Genomic DNA, 20175 nt, shown 5'->3' with positions numbered 1-20175 from the left:
GTGGGAGCTTCTACATACCGTTTTGTCTTAAGGCAGTGCTGCAATATGCTTAAGGCTGTTTCGGTGAAAGTACTATTTAAATCCAATTAACCAGAATACTGGGCAAATTTTATATTTGTCTGTTGTAGAAAATCTTTTCGCCTTAGCACCGAAGGTTGAACAAAACCATTTTTTTTTTTTGTTGACTAAGGATTGTGTAATGCTTCATACATTTACAAAAATTATCTATGACTAAACGGTACCAAAGATTCAGAAAATCCAAGGAGAGGGCTGAATCTGAAAATGATGCCAGGCTATACTACAAGCGAAGGAAAAACAACCTTTCTAATGGAACAAGCTCAACAACAATTTTGTATCTCTTTCCTAAGCATAAGAATGCCACCAAAGGTTTTAATTAGCTGTGTTCCTTTTTTTTTTTGAGACAAGGTCTCAGTCTGTTGCCTAGGCTGGAGTGCAGTAGCAAGAAAAAGGCTCACAGCAAAAAAAAAAAAAAAAAAAAAAAAAAAAAGGAAGGCTCACTGCAGCCAACTTCCTGGGCTCACTCCATCCTCTCACCTCAGACTCCTGAGTAGCCAGAACTACAGGCCTGCAACACCACCTTGGCTAACTTTTTTTTAACTTTTTTGCTGCAGGGGGGAGGGCCGGTCTCATCATGTTGACCAGGCTGGTCTTGAACTCCTGACCTCAGGTGATTCACCTGCCTCAGCTCCCAAAATGCTGGGATTACAGGTGTAAGCCACAGCTCTCGGCCAAGTAAGGATTTCCTAATTAGCACCTACTATACCAGGAAAGCCTATCTTCTAATCTGTTAACATAATTCAACTGTGAAATATATCTAACGTGTTCTAACAATCGAAATACCATGCAAATGGGCCAGGCGCGGTGGCTCACACCTACAATCCCAGCACGTTGGGAGGCTGAGCTGGACGGATCACCTGAGGTCAGGAGTTCAAGACCAGCCTGGCCAACATGGTGAAACACCCCCTCTCTACTAAAAATACAAAAATTACCCGGGCACAATGATGGGTGCCTGTAATCCCAGCTACCTGGGAGGCTGAGGCAGGAGAATCTCTTGAACCTGGGAGGCGGAGGTTACAGTGAGCAGAGATCGCGCCATTGCACTCCAGCCTAGGCGAAAGAGCAAAACTCCATCTAACCAAAAAAAAGAAAAAGAAAAAGAAAATTAAGCTAGTACACATCATCACATCTATCCTCTGTTATTTCTCCTATTTCATGAATTCTACTACAATGAGGTAGTAAACTGTAGCTAACAAAATAATGGGCCGGGCACGGTGGCTCACGCCTGTAATCCCAGCACTTTGGGAGGCCGAGGCGGGTGGATCACCTGAGGTCAGGAGTTCGAGACCAGCCTGGCCAACATGGTGAAACCCCGTCTCTACTAAAAATACAAAAAATTATCTGGGCCTGGTGCCGGATGTCTATAATCCCACTACTCCGGAGGCTGACGCAGGAGAATCGCTTGAACCCAGGAGGCAAAGGGTGCAGTGAGCCAAGATTGTGCCACTGCACTCCAGCCTAGGTAGCAAAAACGAAACTCCATCTCAAAAAAAAAAAAAAAAAAATAGCCGCGCACGGTGGAGGATGCCTGTAATCCCAGCTACTCGGGAGGCTGAGGCAGGAGAATTGCTTGAACCCAGGAAGTAGAGGCTGCAGTTGGCCGAGATCGCGCCATTACACTCCAGTCTGGGTGACAACAGCGAAACTCTGTCTCAAAAAACAATAATAAAATAAAATAATTTGCTGGACTACTGCAATACTGAGATCCTTCTCAAACTGTTCTCAGGTGTTAAAGTGGCGACAGGAATTTCTGGAGTACAAACTAATCTCTGTGGGAATTGGGAAAAAAAAAAAAAAGCACTAATTTGAATTTCAGTACCTATGTTGCAATGCTAAATTCTTGACAGGGATTAGTACTCCGTAGGTTATGCTTCTTAAATCTCCAAAAGTAAGCCAACGTGTGAAATCGTACATTTTTGGTCCGTAATTCTAAGACTTTCACAAAACGTTGCATTGCCTCGTATTTGAATTTGAGAACTGAGACTTATTTAAAAATTCTTCACTGTTCTTTTCCTTTTTGCCCTTCGATTTCGCAAGTGAAACGGTCATTTCAACAGCACACACATTACACTAGAATAAAGCCAAGTAAAACGACAGACTAAATCAGATCCATGAATACACGATGACTCCTTATTTGGTTTTTACTTAATACTTTCACTACATTTCATGTATTCAGGAAAGTAAAAGAACAACGTACCGTGCCAAATGCACTAACTTACTAAAAACCAATTTAGGCCAATTCTTTACAGCGTTAAGTGTGGGTTGAAAACCAACTTTCCTAATACTTGTGGTGAATGCCTCAAGGTCGTTAGGCTAAACATAAAGCTTCCAAGACACTTCGCAGCCTTCATGCACTTCCAGAAAGGCCAAATAAACCAGCATCCACCTTCCCGCTCCATCCGGGCCCCGACTTCCGACCCGAGAGGGCGCTGAGTGCCCGGGCACCGAGGGGCAGCGCCCCGGGGCGCCCGGCTCTGCCCAGGGCGGGGCTCTGCGGAGCCGAAAGCTCCGGACGCCGCCCACGGGGACCACCGGCCCTCGGGCCGCCCAGGGGCAGCTGCAGCCCAGAGGAGGAGCTGGAGAAGCCCCCGGAGGCGGCCGGGCCCGAGCCCTGACGGCGGCCGCCCCCGGCCGAAAGCTAAGGAAGGCGCCGCCCTCGCTGGACCAGCCGGGCCCGAAGAGGAGCCCCCGGCCACAAATTGGGAAGCCAAGGGACCCCGGCGAGGGACGCGCGGTCCCAGCCCCGGGACGAGGAAGGGCGGCGGCGCGGGCGGGGGTTCTTCTCAGAGCTACAGCAGGGAGGGCGGAGGGGGTGGCCGCGGGGCGATCCGGGGAAAATCGGCGCCTCACCTGCTCCTCTCGAGGCAGCTGCTGCCACTCGCTGAGGGGACAACATGGAGCCTCCGCCTTCAAAGCAGAAGCAATAGGGGTGCAGAGGAGAAGGACGGGTGGGGGCGGGAACGAACCGGGCCCTGGAAGCGGGAAACGGGCGGAGCCTGGGCTCTAGAAAAAACTAGCGAGAAGGTGGGGCGCGCGGAGCCGCGACGGAGCGAGCGTAGGGCGGTCGGCGTGGCCCAACGGACAGTCCGAGGCGTGACGAACGCAGGACGAGGCTAGGCGAGGCGGGGCGGGAAAGCGCACGCGGCAGAATCCCGCCACCGCCCGCCGCGTGTGCGCGCGAAGCAAGCCGCTGGCTACCTGTTGGCTGGGCGTCGGCTGCTACGCTCCTTTGGGAATTGTAGTCCCGCGCTCACTGGGTCCCGGCCGGCTGTCCCCATACTGCGCACTCATCTGGGGCGGGACTTGGCGCGGTTCCCCGACGACTGAACTACAACTCCCAGCAGGCCGTGCGGGAAGGGGCGGGCTGGCTCGACTCCTCCAGCGAGCCGCGGCCCGCGCCTAGCGTGCAGACCAGGCCCCAGGCCGAGGCTTTTTCCGAGAACCCCCAGTGTGGGAGACGGCTGCGGTGTTTAACTAGGCCCGTGACCACAGATGGGCAGAAGAGAGGTCTCAATCCTGGATGGCATCAACGTCACTGGGTCTTTAATGATTTTGACTTCATAAGAGCAGGTGGCCGTGACTTCATTACCACCTTTATTGTCATCTCCCTATGTTCCTGTCCCTGGCCATGGCAGATGCTCACCATCCCGGCTCTAATAGCTAATGTAAGAAGTCCGGTCGGGCGCGGTGCTTCTCGCCTGTAGTCCCCGCACTTTGGGAGGCCGAGGTGGGAGGATTGCTTGGGCTCCGGAGTTCGAGACCAACCTGGGCTAGTTCGTGGTGAAACCTCGTCTCTACAAATTAGCTGGGCTTCGTCGCGCAAGCTTGTAATCCCAGCTACTAAGGCTAAGGCACGAGGATCAAGAACCGCTTGAACCCGGGAGGTGGAGGTTGCTGTGAGCCGAGATCGCGCCACTGCACTCCAACCTGGGCGACAGAACGAGACTGTCTTTAAAAAATAAAGTCTGGTGAGACCTCTTCTACTGGCTTTATCCAGCCTAAGCCATGACCATCTTTTGTAAACCTCAGGTTATAGGAGCTTGTTTTGAAACTGCCTTTCCAAGCACACTTTTCCTTAAACTGTGTGGGTAGATCAATACAAAAGAAGATACTCTGAAAATACTGTTATTCACACTTAACATGTGATTGAGAAAATGTCGTTTGCCACAATTGAAGAATATTGGTTTCTGGATTTGTTGGAAGTGGAAGTGGTTGTCTTGGAGATAAGTTGCTGGTGGAGCTTACAGGAAGTTAAAGCATCTATCCCCCAACCCCGGCCCCCAACCACCACCTCTTAACGTCACCATTGCTTCATACAGTCTTATTTCTGTCTCTGCCTTAATCATTGTAACCTACCCAGAACCTCCTTCCTGCTACTTCTAGACCCTGCCAAGCCCATTGAGCTACTTTCTGTTTGCAGAGTGATTAGGCCAAAGGTGAAGAGGTCAAGATGATTCTACATAAAGAGGTCCTGTTTGATATCCTTTCTCCTGCCACTTCTAATTCTCCCCAAACTCTCAACATTGTTGAATACCCTCTTCCATGCTTTAAATGTAATCTAAGTTAGATCTAGGCCAACTTGGGCCAGTAAGAGACAAGAAGTGAATATCAGGGCAAGTGTTTACTGGAGTTTCACACTGGATGTGCAGAAGGCAGGACCTACAGGATGTAACATGTCCAGAAAGAGAAAGGAGGGGCCAAAAATCAATGTCTTGTCACAATTGCAGCACACTGTGTGAGAATTTAAAATTGCACATACAGGCCTGTAATCCCAGCATTTTGGAAGGCTGAGGCGGGTGGATCACCTGAGGTTGTGGGTGTTCGAGACCAGCCTGACCAACATGGAGAAACCCCATCTCTACTAAAAATACAAAACTAGCCAGGCGGAGTGGCGCATGCCTGTAATCCCAGTTACTCCAGAGGCTGAGCAGGAGAATTGCTTGAACCCAGGAGGTGGAGGTTGCAGTGAGCTGAGACAGCACCATTGCACTCCAGCCTGGGCAACAAGAGCAAAACTCCATCTTAAAAAAAAAAAAAAAAAAAAAAAAAAATTGCACACACATCCCAGCATTCTCTGCTCCGTTTCCCTGAATTACTTTTCTCCAAAAGACTTCATACTACTTGGCCAGGCGCGGTGGCTCACTCCTGTAATCCCAGCACTTTGGGAGGCCAAGGCAGGTGGATTACCTGAGGTCAGGAGTTTGAGACCAACCACGCTAACATTGTGAAACCCTATCTCTTCTAAAAATACAAAAAATTAGCTAGGCATGGTGGTAGACGCCTGTAATCCCAGCTACTCAGGAGGCTGAGGCAGGAGAGTTTGCATTGAGTAGAGATGGCACCACTGCACTACAGCCTGGGAGAAAGAGTAAGACTCCATCTCCAAAAAAAGAAGACTTCATACTACTATCTGACTTATGTTTTAACCTTTCATTGTGTTTGTCTCTTCCCACTAGAGTGTAAGTTCCAAACAGATAGGAATTTTTGTCTATTTTGTTCACTAGTATATCCCCATTCCCTAAATACTGCTGGCAGATAATAGAGACTCAAATATCCATTGAATTAATGGATGAAGAAGATATATGTTACATCTAACACTGCTCACTCACTTTCTGGTTCCTTTAATATTAAATACCTAACTTTTACTATTGAACAAAATACCCTAGTTTATTTTAAGGGCTTCCCAGACATTCACTGAAATCCAACTTCTCAGGAAGTGAACAGCAAATACTGATATATGTCTCAATATTACATCATCAAGGTATCAAGGTCAATGTTAGCACATCAGCCTTCCCCATACCTTGTAGCAGCTTTTGACATTTGGAACAAAACAGTACAAATTATAGGTGGACTTAAGGATTAGTCACAACTTAGAAAGCAACCACTGTAAATGAGAAACATGTTTTGTTATTTCCTTCTCAAATATCCAGGGTCATCAAAACAGTGGACACTGAAAGTGCCAAATATTGACGATACTGATTACAGCCTGCCTTCAGCCATCTCACTCTGAATTGAGTCATGTGCTATGATCAAAGGTTGAGCTTTCCTTGAGGTTTTCCAGAAGTAGGTGACATGTAGACATATTTCAGTGGTTAAGACCACTGGCTTTGGGGTCAGACTCACCTGGCTCTGAGTTTTGGCTCTGATGTTCACTAGCTATGCAACCTTGGGTGAGTTACTTAACCTCTCTGAACCCATTTCATCATCTGCAAAATGATTTAAAGACCCACAGAGTTGTTCTAGGCTAAGTGAGCTGTGTGTTTGGGAATGATGATTGTGTGTTTAGTGATCAAAATTACTAATCAGCATATTCATTCTGGAAAAGCTAAACAAAGTCATAAATATTCAAGATACTCAAGTGGTTTATGAAACATAAAAATAGCAAAATTGTTTTCTGCACTGACATCCACCATGACTCAGGTTCCAAAGCTTTCCAAAAATAGGGCATTTGTTATATGCCAGGTACCATGATAGGCCGTAATGCTGCATAAGATACATTCCTATCCTCCAGAGACTCGCAGTCCTGTGGGATAAACAGCTGAGGAAATATCATTCACAGTGACTGTACTGGGACACAGTTCGGCCTTCTATCATCTATGTGCAGGATCAGTATTTAAGCAACTCAGAAGGGAGAAGTTGAAATATTACATCCCTGGGCATCATTTAAATTTCCATACCTTATTTTGCGTGTGTGTAAAATGGGGTAATGATTTGGCATCTTCATTTGTAAAAAGAAAATAGCCAACCCCACATGATAGGGTCTTATAAAGTTGAATATTAGGTCCTCAACATGGTAACATACTGAAAGCTTAAGACCTTGTCAGCTACTTCATTATTGGTATTTCAGGCAACAGCACAGCAGTCTAACTGGGAGGATCTCTTGAGCCCAGGAGTTCAAGACCAGTCTGGAGACCAGGAACGGTGGCTCATACCTGTAATCCCAACACTTTGGGAGGCCGAGGCAGGTGGATGACCTGAGGTCAGGAGTTGCAGACCAGCCTGGCCAACATGGTGAAATCCCATCTGTACTAAAAACACAAAAAATTAGCCAATCGTGGTGGCAGGCATCTGTAATCCCAGCTACTCCAGAGGCTGAGGCAGGAGAATCTCTTGAACCCGGGAGGCAGTGGTTACAGGAGGCTGAGATCACACCATTGCATCCAGCCTGGGCAATAAGAGAGAAATTCTGTCTCAAACAAACAAAGAAAGCAGTCTGGGCAACATAGGGAGATCCCATGTCTACCAAAAATAAACAAATAAATTAGCCAGATATGGTGGGGTGCCTGTGTTCCCAGCTACTTGGTTGGGAGGCTGAGGTGGGAGGATTGCTTGAGCCCAAGAGGTAGAGGATGCAGTGAGTCATGATTGTAGCATTGCATTCCAGCCTAAGCAACAGAGCAAACCCTACCTCCAAAAAAAAAAGAAAAAAAAGAAAGAGAAAGAAAGAGAGAGAGAGAGAGAGAGAAAGAAAAAGAAAGGAAGGAAGGAAGGAAATAAGTAAGTGGGGGGTGGGGGACAGCGCGCAATGGCTCATGCCTGTAATCCCAGCACTTTGGGAGTCTGAGGTGGATCACTTAAAGTCACAAGTTCAAGACCAGCCTGGCCAACATAGTGAAACACTGTATCTACTAAAAATACAAAAATTAGCCAGGCATGGTGGCATATGCTTGTAATCCCAGCAACTTGGAAGACTGAGGCAGGAGGATGGCTTGAACCCAACAGGCAGAGGTTGCAGTGAGCCGAGATCATGCCACCACTGCATTCCAGCCTGGGTGACAGAGCAACTTCATTAAAAAAAAAAAAAAAAAAAAAAAAAAAAAAAGGCAGTGGGGATGAGGATACAGATTTGCTATATTCACCTTTGCTTATGTTTGCCACAAGAAAATCCTAATAGTGGCCGGGCTTGGTGGCTCACACCTGTAATCCCAGCACTTTGGGAGGCCGAGGCGGGCAGATCACGAGGTCAGGAGATCGAGACCATCCTAGCTAACACGGTGAAACCCTGTCTCTACTAAAAATACAAAAAATTAGCCGGGCATGGTGGCAGGCACCTGTAGTCCCAGCTACTTGGGAGGCTGAGGCAGGAGAATGGCATGAACCCGGGAGGCGGAGCTTGCAGTGAGCTGAGATCGCACCATTGCACTCCAGCCTCGGCTACAGAGCAAGACTCTGTCTCAAAAAAAAAAAAAGAAAGAAAGAAAATCCTAATAGTAGCTACCTACATGTGTGTAGAGGAGTGGAGGGAGTTAGTGATAAAACTTTACAATATATATATTCCTGAATATTTGTGTACATATATATGAATGATCTGTGACTATATATTAATTTTTTTTTCAAGAGAGTTTCACTCTGTCGCCCAGGCTGGAGTGCAGTGGCACAATCTTGGCTCACTGCAACTTCTGCCTCCCGGGTTGAAATGAGTCTCCTGCCTCAGCCTTCTGAGTAGCTGGGACAACAGGCATGTGCCACCATGCCCAGCTAATTTTTTTGTATTTTTAGTAGAGACAGGGTTTCACCATGTTAGGCAGGCTGGTCTCCAACTCCTGACCCCAGGCAATCTGCCTACCTCGGCCTCCCAAAGTGCTGGGATTACAGGTGTGAGCCACTGTGCCCGGTTTTCAAATATTTTAAATTAAACTATTTAATTTAAAAAATTTAAAAATAAAATATATAATTGCTTCTAAAAGTCAAGAAAATATAGGGTAATTAGATGGCTTAGAAGTTAAACTTGGAAATTATCTGTATAGGCCGAGCGCAGTGGCTCATGCCTGTAATCCCAGCACTTTGGGAGGCTGAGGTGGACCAATCACCAGAGGTCGGGAGTTCAAGACCAACCTGGCCAACGTGGTGAAACCCTGTCTCTACTAAAAATACAAAAATTAGCTGGGTTTGGTAGCATGCACCTGTAATCCTAGCCAGTGAGGAGGCTGACGCAGGAGAATCACTTGAACTCAGGAGGCGGAGGTTGCAGAGAGCTGAGATCATGCCATTGCACTCCAGCATGGGCGACAAGAACAAAACTCCATCTCAAAAATAAAGAAATTATCTGTATAAAATACCAGTCCTGGCCAGGTGCGGTGGCTCATGCTTGTAATCTCAGCACTTTGGGAGGCCGAGGCGGGTGGATCACCTGAGGTCAGGAGTTCGAGACCAGCCTGACCAACGTGGAGAAACCCTGTCTCTACTAAAAATACAAAATTAGCCAGGTGTGCTGGTGCATGCCTGTAGTCCCAGCTACTCTGGAGGCTGAGGCAGGAGAATCGCTTGAACCCAGGAGGCAGAGGTTGTGGTGAGCCGAGATCGCACCATTGCACTCCAGCCTGGACAACAAGAGCAAAACTCCATCTCAAAAAAACAAAAACAGAAAAAAAACAGTCCTTACTACGTACTCACACACGCACACAAAAATACCAGTCCTACAAAGACAAGGCCAAAGAATAAGAGACCTAGCACAGTGCCTCAGGTGTTCAAGGAAACTTCAGAGAAATGGCCATACTCCAGTGTGCTCTTTACTTTATTTTTCAAGATGAGGTCTTGCTGTATTGTCCAGGCTGGTCTTGAACTCCTGGGCTCAAGCCATCCTCCTGCTTTGGCCTCTCAAAATGCAGGGATTACAGAGGTGAGCCACTGTGCCAGCCAGGAAGCACTTTAAAAATTCCATCTTGGGCTGGGCACAGTGGCTCACGCCTGTAATCCCAGCACTTTGGGAGGCTGAGGCGGGCAGATCATGAGGTCAGGAGTTCAAGACCAGCCTGGCTAATATGGCGAAACCTCGTCTCTACTAAAAATATAAATATTAGCCGGGCATGGTGGCATGCGCCTGTAGCCCCAGCTACTCAGGAGGCTGAGGCAGGAGAATCACTTAAACCTGGGAGGAAGAGGTTGCAGTAATAAGCTGAGATCGCACCACTGCACTACGGCCTGGGTGACAGAAAAAAAAAAACAAAAAACAAAAAACAAAAACTCCCTAAGCCACTATAACTTCATGGTAATTCCTTCCCCTCGTTTTTTTTTGAGGTGGAGTCTCAGTCCATTGCTCAGGTTGGAGTGCAGTGGCATGATCTCGGTTCATTGCAACCTCTGCCTCCCAGGCTCAGGGATTCTCGTGCCTCAGCCTCCCGAGTAGCTGGGATTACAGGTACACGCCACCATGCCTGGGTAATTTTGTATTTTCAGTAGAAATGGGGTTTTTCCATGTTGGCCAGGCTAGTCTCAAACTTCTGACCTCAGGTGATCCGCCTACCTTGCCCTCCCAAAGTGCTGGGATTACAGGCCCTTTCCCTTTTTGGTGTTTTTGTTTGTTTGTTTGTTTGTTTGTTTTGAGACAGAGTCTCACTCTTGTTGCCCAGGCTGGAGTGCAATGGCGCGATCTCGGCTCACTGCAACCTCTGCCTCTCGGGTTCAAGCAATTCTCCTGCCTCAGTCTCCCGAGTAGCTGGGATTACAGGCATGCACTATCACGTCTGGCTAATTTTTGTATTTTTAGTAGAGACAGGATTTCTCCATGTTGGTCAGGCTGGTCTTGAACTCCCGACCTCAGGTGATCCGCTCAGCTCGGCCTCCCAAAGTGCTGGGATTACAGGCATGAGCCAATGTGCCTGGTCCCCCTCTTTTAAATTCATTTAATTTACTTGCCATCTAATCAAAGCACTATGGTTTTATGGTGTTTGCGGTTGTTTTTAGTTGCTATTTAATTTATATTATTTATGTATTTTTTTTGTCCTAACTAGCTTGTAAGCTCATTGAAGACAAGACAAACATATTTTGGAGGTCTCTTCAAAGTTCTCAGAATTGTGTTATACACACAGCGCAAGATCAATACACATTCATAGAACTGGCCGGGCACAGTGGCTCATGCCTATAATCCCAGGCGTGGGAGACTGAGACAGGAGGATCACCCTAGGTCAGGAGTTCAAGACCACCCTGGCCAACATGGTGAAACCCCGCCTCTACTAAAAATACAAAAATTAGCCAGACACGGAGGCACATGCCTGTAATCCCAGCTACTCAGGAGGCTGAGCCAGGAGAACTGCTTGAACCTGGGAGGCGGAGGTTGCAGTGAGCCAAGATCGTGCTACTGTATTCCAGCCTGGGCAATAGAACAAGACTCCATCTCAAAAAAAAAAAAAAAAAAAAATTTCCGAAGGGTCTGAAAAGACCAGTAAAACCTCGTGCATATTTTGCTTTTTAACTTCTCTGCCGCTAGATATTAGGAAAATGGACTTCCTTCCAGTTGGAGTCTCCAGATTGTAGCAAGTGCTGTCAGAGTTAGGTACCAGCATCATTTATTTCCTTATCTAGCACCTAATAATGTATATTTGTTTGTTTGTTTGTTTTGGTTTGTTTTAAGGAGTGGAGCGTTTAATAGACAAGAAAAAAGGAAGGAAGAAGAGCCTGGCGCGGTGGCTCACGCCTGTAATCCCAGCACTTTGGGAGGCCGAGGCGGGTGGATCACGAGGTTAGGAGATCGAGACCATCCTGGCTAACACGGTGAAACCCCATCTCTACTAAAAATACAAAAAAATTATCCAGGCGTGGTGGCGGGCGACTGTAGTCCCAGCTACTCCGGAGGCTGAGGCGGGAAAATGGCGTGAACCCGGGAGGCAGAGCTTGCAGTGAGCCGAGATCGCGCCACTGCACTCCAGCGTGGGCGACTGAGCAAGACTCTGTCTCAAAAAAAAAAAAAAAAGGAAGACGAAAATTACATAAACGAGTCAGGCCTAGTAGACACTAACATCCAAACCCTAAACAGGATTAAAACAGAATTAAAAAACTACAACACCCCCTTAACCCCTGGCCCACCTGTATGGCTATTACCAGTAATGCAACAGATGCTTCCATTCCTCATCCCTATATTAATTCTCTGTCTTGTCCTATGTTTTGCTCCTATTTTAATCAAATTTATCCGAGCCAAAGTTCAAGAGATCACCCGTGTTGCCTTCAACCAGATGCTCCTATATCCCTACGTCCAGGTGCCAACCATAGACCCTCCTGACGATGCCCCCTAACAGCAGGAAGCAGCTAGACAGACAACGACGCCCCCTATCACTATAATCAATAAAAGGTTGGACTATCTGGACGGAGGGAGGAGGGAAACAAAGAACAAATCAGAAAACAGCTCCCCTAATAATGTACATTTTTAAAAAACTGTATGCATGTATCAGAATGGGTAGATAACTGGCTTGGTTATCAGATCGGCTATTATTTCCCTTTGCCATCCAAGAGACAGTTTGCTGCATTATCAGCTGATGCTGTAAGTGCCAGGGTAAGATAATAGCTACAGAGTTATTTTGGGAAATATTTTTCTATGCCTTTTTCAGAGCATTGCAAAGGCCAGGAGTCATCCTTCCACCCCCTAGGGCTTTACCTGACCTTCTTAAAAACCTCAAGGGCAGATGTAGTACACAGCTTGTTCTAGAAGATTTCCACTGGTCAGATCGCCTTTCCCCTCAGTGGCAGCTTGACTGACCACCTCCCCCTTCATGAGATTGCATCTTTACAGGATCTGCTGATCCTGCAATTGTACTTTGGGTCATTGATTGCTGCTTTAGCAATAAGAGTCGACAGCCTTGATTTTTATTATTTCCAGGATACAGTCCTCTTTTCTCTTTTTTTCTTTTTTCTTTTTCTTTTTGACGGAGTTTTGCTCTTTCTCCCACGCTGAAGTGCAATGGCGCGATCTCGGCTCACTGCAACCTCTGCCTCCCAGGTTCAGGCAATTCTCCTGCCTCAGCCTCCGGAGTAGCTGGGATTACAGGCGCCCACCACCATGCTCAGCTACTTTTTGTGTTTTTAGTAGAAACAGGGTTTCACCACGTTGGCCGGGCTGTTCTTGAACTCCTGACTTCAGGTGATGCACCTGCCTCGGCCTCCCAAAGTGCTGGGATGACAGGCGTGAGCCACCGCGCCCAGCCAACAGTCCTCCTTTAACAAGGACTATGCACCTTTCCAATATTTTGACCAAATGTAGGGAGAAGGCTTTGAATTTGGCAGTCCAGCCCAGGAAAAGCAAAAAATGAACAAAATCCAACATAGGCTAGAAATCTGGTTTTAAATACATGTTCTGCAAGGACCTCTTTTAGTCTATGAATACAATTCAATTATGTGTATTTTGTGCCTTATTCTGAAATTTTTATTTTTTTATTTTTTTTTAAGGCAGGAAGGTTCTCGCGGTGTGGCTCGGGCTGGACTCCAACTCTTGGGCTCAAGGTATCCTCCCTTCTCTGCCGTAGCTGAGACTACAGGCCTCTGCCACTGACTGCGGCCTTATTCTGAATTTTTAATATCTAATTTTATCATCCCCCATAATCACAGCCAACATGTTCTTATCTCCTGGCTCTTCTTCATCAGCTCAGCTTTTTTTTCCCCCTCTAAAATATGTCGTCTCTATCTGACAGTCTATTTGGAGGAAAAGAAAACCTTAAGACCCAAGGTGGATCCTTCTCTGGCAACAGTAACGAGATAAGAATACGAAGCAGGTTCTGCGACTGCATTGCAATGTGATTGGAATGAGTAATCGTTTTTCATTCTGTATAGCATCTTTCTCCACCTACCAAATGGGGGACCGTGCCATCTCTGCCTCTCGGTGAGGAGATATTACGACACAGCCAGAGAGATTCACAAAGCACCTTGCAGAGTGGGCCTACTCTACATTCTGGTTTTCACTTTTTATTGGAGTCACAGGTGGGACTGCATCAAACAAAAGATATAGACTCTGGAATGTAGGGGAAAGAGAGTTTCCAGATAATGGAAGCCCAGATAAATTTCTATCATTAAAATACATAATCTGCCGACCCTAAAACATTCACGTAAAGAGGCAGGAGGGAATACTACCCCGCAGCTCCCGGATTCGGCCGCAGTCGTGGGCGGGGATTGGGGCTTGGGTACGCCCCTTGCGTCTGGTCCCCAAGGGACGCTCCCCACCCCGCGGCGCGCGAGGCGCCGCGTGAGGCCGGCTTTGCCCCTCCTTCCCGGCAAGAGCGCCGATCAACGGTTCTTGCGCCTGCGCCCTGCGCCGCTGCGCGCTTAGGCACCCGCTCGGGGCCCTTTGTGCGCATGCGCGCTCGCGCTCCCGCCCTGTTGCTGCGCTCGGCTGAGTCAGTCAGTCAGTCGGAGTCTGTCCTCGGAGCAGACGGAGTAAAGGGACTTGAGCGAGCCAGTTGCCGGATTATTCTATTTCCCCTCCCTCTCTCCCGCCCCGTGTCTCTATTCACCCTTCTCCCACCCTCGCTCGCGTAGCTATGGCGGAGCCATCGGCAGCCACTCAGTCCCCTTCCATCTCCTCGTCGTCGTCCGGAGCCGAGCCGTCCGCGCCCGGCGGCGGCGGGAGCCCAGGAGCCTGCCCCGCCCTGGGGACGAAGAGCTGCAGCTCCTCCTGTGCGGGTGAGGCGCGCGGGGAGCCCCCGCCTTGGGAAAGAGGGCGAGCGGGGGCCTGAGGGCTGGGGGGATTAGGAGGCGAGGCGGGAGGAGGGAGAATTACCCTCGACTACTGACGGCTTCAGCCCCGCAGGGACGAGCGTTTGGAAAATGGGCAAAGGGGAAGGGGAACGTAAGATTGTGCAGGCGGTGAGGAAATAACGGGGTGTGAGGAAAACAGGTTGGGGGCGGGGAGACAGTCCAGTGGGCGTTAACGCCGAGACTGGGCAGGTGGGGAAAAATACCAGCTCGTGGGATAAAATGGAGAGTTGCTCGATGCATATGGTGAACTGGGGTGATTTAGTGGAGGATTAGATAGGGGCAGGTGGGTGGTGGGAGAAACAATTTGTTAGATTTTTAAGGGGATGGTGGTGAAAGGGTTGCATTGCAGGTTTGCAGACAGGTGTTGACATAATCAAGCATTCATGATGGTCCTCCAAAATATTTTTGGCTGCCCATGGGGAAGATGAGGAAGTTTAATGGAAGCATTGTAGCCCATTGTTTTTTGTTTGTTTGTTTGGTTTTTACTGTTTTCGGCTAGACTCCATGAATGCCGGATTTTTCTGAGGCTCCGAGGTAGAAGGAGGCGGGATGAGAATAGCTCAGGGAAGATTTGGGAGGGAGCTGCTGATGGTCCAAGATGGATCCGTGGCTGCATCTGCAACAGCCTGCTCTTCCCTGGCGCTGCGTGGGGGTGGGGACACGCAATCAGACGCTTATATTCTAGAAAATAGAGTCATGCTAAGCTATCAACATGTTTTGATTTCGTGTTTTCTGTGGGCTACTATTGATCGAAGTATAACAAAGGGGGGTGTTTACTGCAGAAAGGGGGAGGGGGAGAACATTCAGACAAAGCGAGGGCTGGTTGAGTCCCCTTCTCCCATCTCTGTGAAAGACTAAGAGCGAAGCTGCAGACCTCCTTTAGTTTCCATTGTATACGCGTCTGCCTGCTGGTGGGAGCTGGCTGGCAAGCTCCCCTTATGCAGAAATCTGCAGTGCAGATGCCTTCTTAAGAGGGGGAAAAAAAAAACCCACCATGGGCAGGTGGTGGTTCTTAAAGGAACTGAGTCTTCGAAGGAAAAAAAAATGCGTTTTGTCAAAGGAAGGGCCGTAAATTCGGGAGAGTAGAGATAATTTTGCTCTCTATTTAGTTATGTTAAAGATTTTTGAGAATTGTTTTTAATGCTTGGTTGTCTCCTTTGGCAGAATCTTGGGTTCTAAAGAAAAAATTTCTGATCTTAGCCTTAAATGTATTATTTTCTACATGTTTTTCTAACAGTGAATTTTCACCTGTCTGAGAGCTTTGGAGCCCTGTTGGATTTTTCAGTGTGGTTATGGCCATTTCAGTATCAGGAAGCTTTTGCAGATAAAAGAATGAGGCAGCAAATTTAGAACCCTGTCCCCTTTAAACCACCAGCCGTTTCTCCTCCAAATTTTTGTGTTCTGGGCTAAGGTCCAGATGAACAGCGACTTCCTTATAACTTAGCAACTTGATCTTTTTGCTTTAATCACTTGTCATTGCTTACTGTTTGGTAGGCCCTTTTGTGCATATCTTTTGGGTTTTCTTGATTTTTCATTTTTGATTCAGACCTAAGTTTTAGAAATTTGGCTCTGTAAGCTCTAGATAAGACAGATATTAAGTGTCGAAAAGTCATTCTAGTTAGCAGATTTGAAAATTTAGTCCTAGTTTATTTATAACTAAGTGGTGAAATCATTTGAGATTCATCTTTTTCATTCCTTTAATGCACTTACGGAAGAACTGGTCTAGTAGGCCAATGAAATAAGAGTATTTTGTTCATAGACACACAGGCATACCACAACCTAATTGGCACCTAAATTGGCAATACGAATTCAATGACATAACATATTTCTGTTTGGCTTATCTTTTTTCATGTGATCTACCCTTGTCACAATTTTTATCTATTTATTGTATCTATTTATTGTGTATTTTTTGCACTCCTCTTTATGATAGTGGAAAAGCTGCTGAAATTATGTGTTTTGCCAAAAGTAATATAATTTATATTCTGAAGTGCTGTTCCAAGTATATGAGTTTGCATTACATTTTCCTAATAATACTAAATGCTGCAATTTTCACTCGTTATTTCTTTCTCTTTTCTTTCTTTTTTTTTTTTTTTTTGTTTTTGAGACAAGGTCTTGCTCTGTCACACACTGGAGCACAGTGGAGCCATCTTGGCTCACTGCAGCCACCGCCTCCAGGGTTCAAATGATTCTTGGGGTTCAAATGATTCTCGGGGTTCAAATGATTCTCATGCTTCAGCCACCCGAGTAGCTGGGATTACAGGCGTGCACCACCACACCTGGTTAATCTTTTTTGTTTGTTTGTTTGAGACGGAGTCTCCCTCTGTCTCCCAGGCTGGAGTGCAGTGGCGCGATCTCAGCTCACTGGAACCTCTACCTCCCAGGTTCATGCCATTCTCCTGCCTCAGCCTCCCGGTAGCTGGTACTACAGGCGCTCACCATCACACCCGGCTGATTTTTTGTATTTTTAGTAGAGATGGGGTTTCACAGTGTTAGCCAGGATGGTCTCGATCTCCTGACCTTGTGATCCGCCCACCTCGGCCTCCCAAAGTGCTGGGATTACAGGCATGAGCCGCCACACCTGGCCCACACCTGGTTAATTTTTATATTTTTGGTAGAGATGGGGTTTTGCCATGTTGGCCAGGCTGGTCTCAAACTCCTGGCCTCATGTGATCTGCCCTCCTCGGCCTCCCAAAGTGCTGGTATTACAGGTGTGAGCCACCGTGACCAGCTTTACCCATCATTTCTTAGTAAAATTTTATTACAGAATTTGTATTTCTTAGATGTGCTGTAGACATTTATCACTATTAGCACTTAAAGCAGTGATATATAGTAGTACTTAGTATTTGTTGAATAAATTATCAAATTTACTCTCTAGAAAGGCACACTTGAGAAATAAACTAAAGAGAGACTCTTTTCGGAGTCTTGCTCTGTAGCTCAGGCTGGAGTACAGTGGTGTGATCTTGGCTCACTACAACCTCTGTCTCCTGGGCTCAAGCCATTCTCCCACCTTAGCCTCCTGAGTAGGTGGGATTACAGACGTGCACCGCCAAGCCCAGATAATTTTTGTACTTTTAGTAGATACGGAGTTTTGCCATGTTGGCCAGGCTGGTCTTGAACTCCTGACCTCAAGTGATCCGTCCACCTCGGCCTCCCAAGGTGTTGGGATTACAGGCATGAGCCACTGAGCCTGGCCGAGAGACTCTTATCTTAAATGCTTATCCACTGCAAATGTGCATTCATATTGTCTAAAAAGCACTAATACAGTTTTGTTGGGCCCAATACAAGATCCTCATTTGTCGGGTCATTACCTGAACATAAAAGTTTACCTTGCAATGTGGGGCCGGGCGCGGTGGCTCACGCCTGTAATCCCAGCACTTTGGGAGGCTGAGGTGGGTGAATCACCTGAGGTCAGGAGTTAGAGATCAGCCTGACAAACATGGCGAAACCCTGTCTCTACTGAAAAATACAAAAATTAGCCAGGCACAGTGATGTGCACCTGTAGTCTCAGCTACTCGGGAGGCTGAGGCAGGAAAATCGCTTGAACCCGGGAGGCAGAGGTTGCAGAGAGCTGAGATCACACCACTGCACTCCAGCCTAGGCGACAGAGCAAGACTCCATCTAAAAAAAAAAAAAAAGATACCGCAATGTGTAGTAATCATTTTTATTGCCGAAGCTTTTCCTCCTTGCAGGATGTTTTCTCCATGTCACAGAGGAAGTGTCTCAGGCTTTTGTACCTTGAAAATAAGATGAAGTTTGTTATTCAAAAATTTAACTTATTTAAAATGTAGATGCTAAAAAATTACCTTAATTGTTAAAAAAAAAAATCTGCATATATTGCTGTCATCGTCCAGCTTCATGTTCTTTCACCAAGCTCCCCTTGGTTTTGGAGACTCATCTTGGTTTTAGTTAAAGAAAAGTAAGTGATTGCTTGGTGTCCTGCAGAAAACAATTTTGTCTTGACCAACCTGTCCAGTAATGAATTTTAGAAGTATTAGTTACTACATACAGGTAGAGAATGGGTGATGGCACTCTGTACTTTAGTGCCTTCAGTTCTAGTGCAGCCAGCAATGTAGTATGCTTAGAGATGGGGATCGGGGTCAGAACGGCTTCCCAGATTTCTGCCTTTGAAGGAAACTGAAGATTTCAGAGGCAGAAATTTGAGGTTGAGGTAAAAGAGACTGAAATATTTCGTGTTCATTTCAAAGCAAGAGTTGCCTTTATTAGACCTCAAGTATAGAGACATGTCTATCATCAGTACTTTAATAGTTTACTGATGACATGATTGAAATTCTATAACTTGGCCCGGCGTGGTGGCTCAGCCTATAATCCCAGCACTTTGGGAGGCTGAGGCGGGCGGATCATGAGGTCAGGAGATAGAGACCATCCTGGCTAACACAGTGAAACCCTGTCTCTACTAAAAATACAAAAAATTAGCCAGGTGTGGTGGCAGGTGCCTGTAGTCCCAGCTACTCGGGAGGCTGAGGCAGGAGAATGGCGTGAACCTGGGAGGCAGAGCTTGCAGTGAGCTGGGATCGCACCACTGCACTCCAGCCTGGGGGACAGAGCGAGATTCTGTCTCAAAAAAAAAAAATCTATAACTTGCTAGAGACTGCTTTTTATTGTTGTTATGAAAATTGACTGAGTGTGGTGGCTTATACCTGTAATCCCAGCACTTTGGGAGGCTGAGGCGGGTGGATTGCTTGAGCTCACGAGCTTGAGACCAGCCTGGACAATAATGGTGAAACCCCATCTCTACAAAAAAACAAAAAAGCAAGAATTAGCTGGGCATGGTGATATGCACCTGTGGTCCCAGCCATTTAGGAGACTGAGGTGAGAGGATGGCTTGAGCTGGGGGCAGAGGTTGCAGGGAGCTGAGATTGTGCCATTGCACTCCAGCCTGGGTGACAGAGCCAGACCTTGTCTTAAAAAAAGAAAAACAGAAAATCATGATGCCAAAATAAAACTACATTTTATATGTTTCTTAATAGAAATTAGCTCAAAGCAAAAACAGCTTGGGCAATTTTTTGAAAAAGGTTTTTGCTTTGAATATTTATTTCCTCGCTGGGCGCAGTGGCTCACGCCTGTAATCCCAGCACTTTGGGAGGCTAAGGCGGGCGGATCATGAGGTCAGGAGATAGAGACCATCCTGGCTAACACAGTGAAACCCTGTCTCTACTAAAAATACAAAAAATTAGCCAGGTGTGGTGGCAGGTGCCTGTAGTCCCAGCTACTCGGGAGGCTGGGGCAGGAGAATGGCGGGAACCCGGGAGGCGGAGCTTGCAGTGAGCCGAGATCGCGCCACTGCACTCCAGCCTGGGCGACAGAGCGAGACTCCGTCTCAAAAAAAAAAAAAAAAAAATTTATTTCCTCACTCATGAAACTTAGTTGTTCTGTGTAGTTTTTATGGCTTCATTTCCACACTTTGTTCTAACATATTAATCAAATGTGAGTATGTAATTTGTGTTTTGAGTTAACCCTTAAATAAAAAGGAATGTGGCCCCGTGTCCAACACTGACATCATCTGAGTGTTATATTCGTGTCAGATTATCAGTGGCAGTGTAATGTGTTAAAACACAGACTTGAGCTCCAGGAATGCCTGGATTTCAATTCTGGCCCTGTCTCTTAATAATTATGTGTTCT

General features: G+C 46.8%; 3 protein-coding genes across 10 annotated transcripts in view; 1 reads left to right on the top strand and 2 right to left on the bottom strand.

Annotated features, from left to right (window-relative positions):
* Positions 1-3874, bottom strand: part of ATL3 (atlastin GTPase 3) — a 50567-nt gene extending 46693 nt beyond the window's left edge. Inside the window, exon 1 of one of the 2 annotated variants that reach the window (XM_050757197.1) lies at positions 2929-3874. In XM_050757197.1, coding sequence (XP_050613154.1) covers positions 2929-2974 — 46 coding nt within the window. In that variant the 5' untranslated portion in view covers positions 2975-3874. The remainder of the gene's footprint in view (positions 1-2928) is intronic. The other variant, XM_050757199.1, reaches the window with a different exon arrangement.
* The window catches only part of PLAAT3 (phospholipase A and acyltransferase 3), a 369991-nt gene that overhangs the window by 91338 nt on the left and 258478 nt on the right, over positions 1-20175 (bottom strand). The gene's annotated exons all lie outside the window — the stretch shown is intronic.
* Positions 14002-20175, top strand: part of RTN3 (reticulon 3) — a 74719-nt gene continuing 68545 nt past the window's right edge. For 5 of the 7 annotated variants that reach the window (XM_050757113.1, XM_050757114.1, XM_050757111.1 and 2 more), the window contains exon 1: positions 14110-14460. In XM_050757113.1, coding sequence (XP_050613070.1) covers positions 14319-14460 — 142 coding nt within the window. In that variant the 5' untranslated portion in view covers positions 14110-14318. Of the gene's footprint in view, positions 14461-20175 lie in introns of all 7 variants that reach the window. The other 2 variants (XM_050757112.1, XM_050757110.1) reach the window with 2 other exon arrangements.

The sequence above is a fragment of the Macaca thibetana genome, chromosome 14 (genome assembly GCF_024542745.1).
Source record: "Macaca thibetana thibetana isolate TM-01 chromosome 14, ASM2454274v1, whole genome shotgun sequence".
Classification (NCBI taxonomy): Eukaryota; Metazoa; Chordata; class Mammalia; order Primates; family Cercopithecidae; genus Macaca; species Macaca thibetana.
This window is presented reverse-complemented; position numbering and strand designations above follow the sequence as displayed.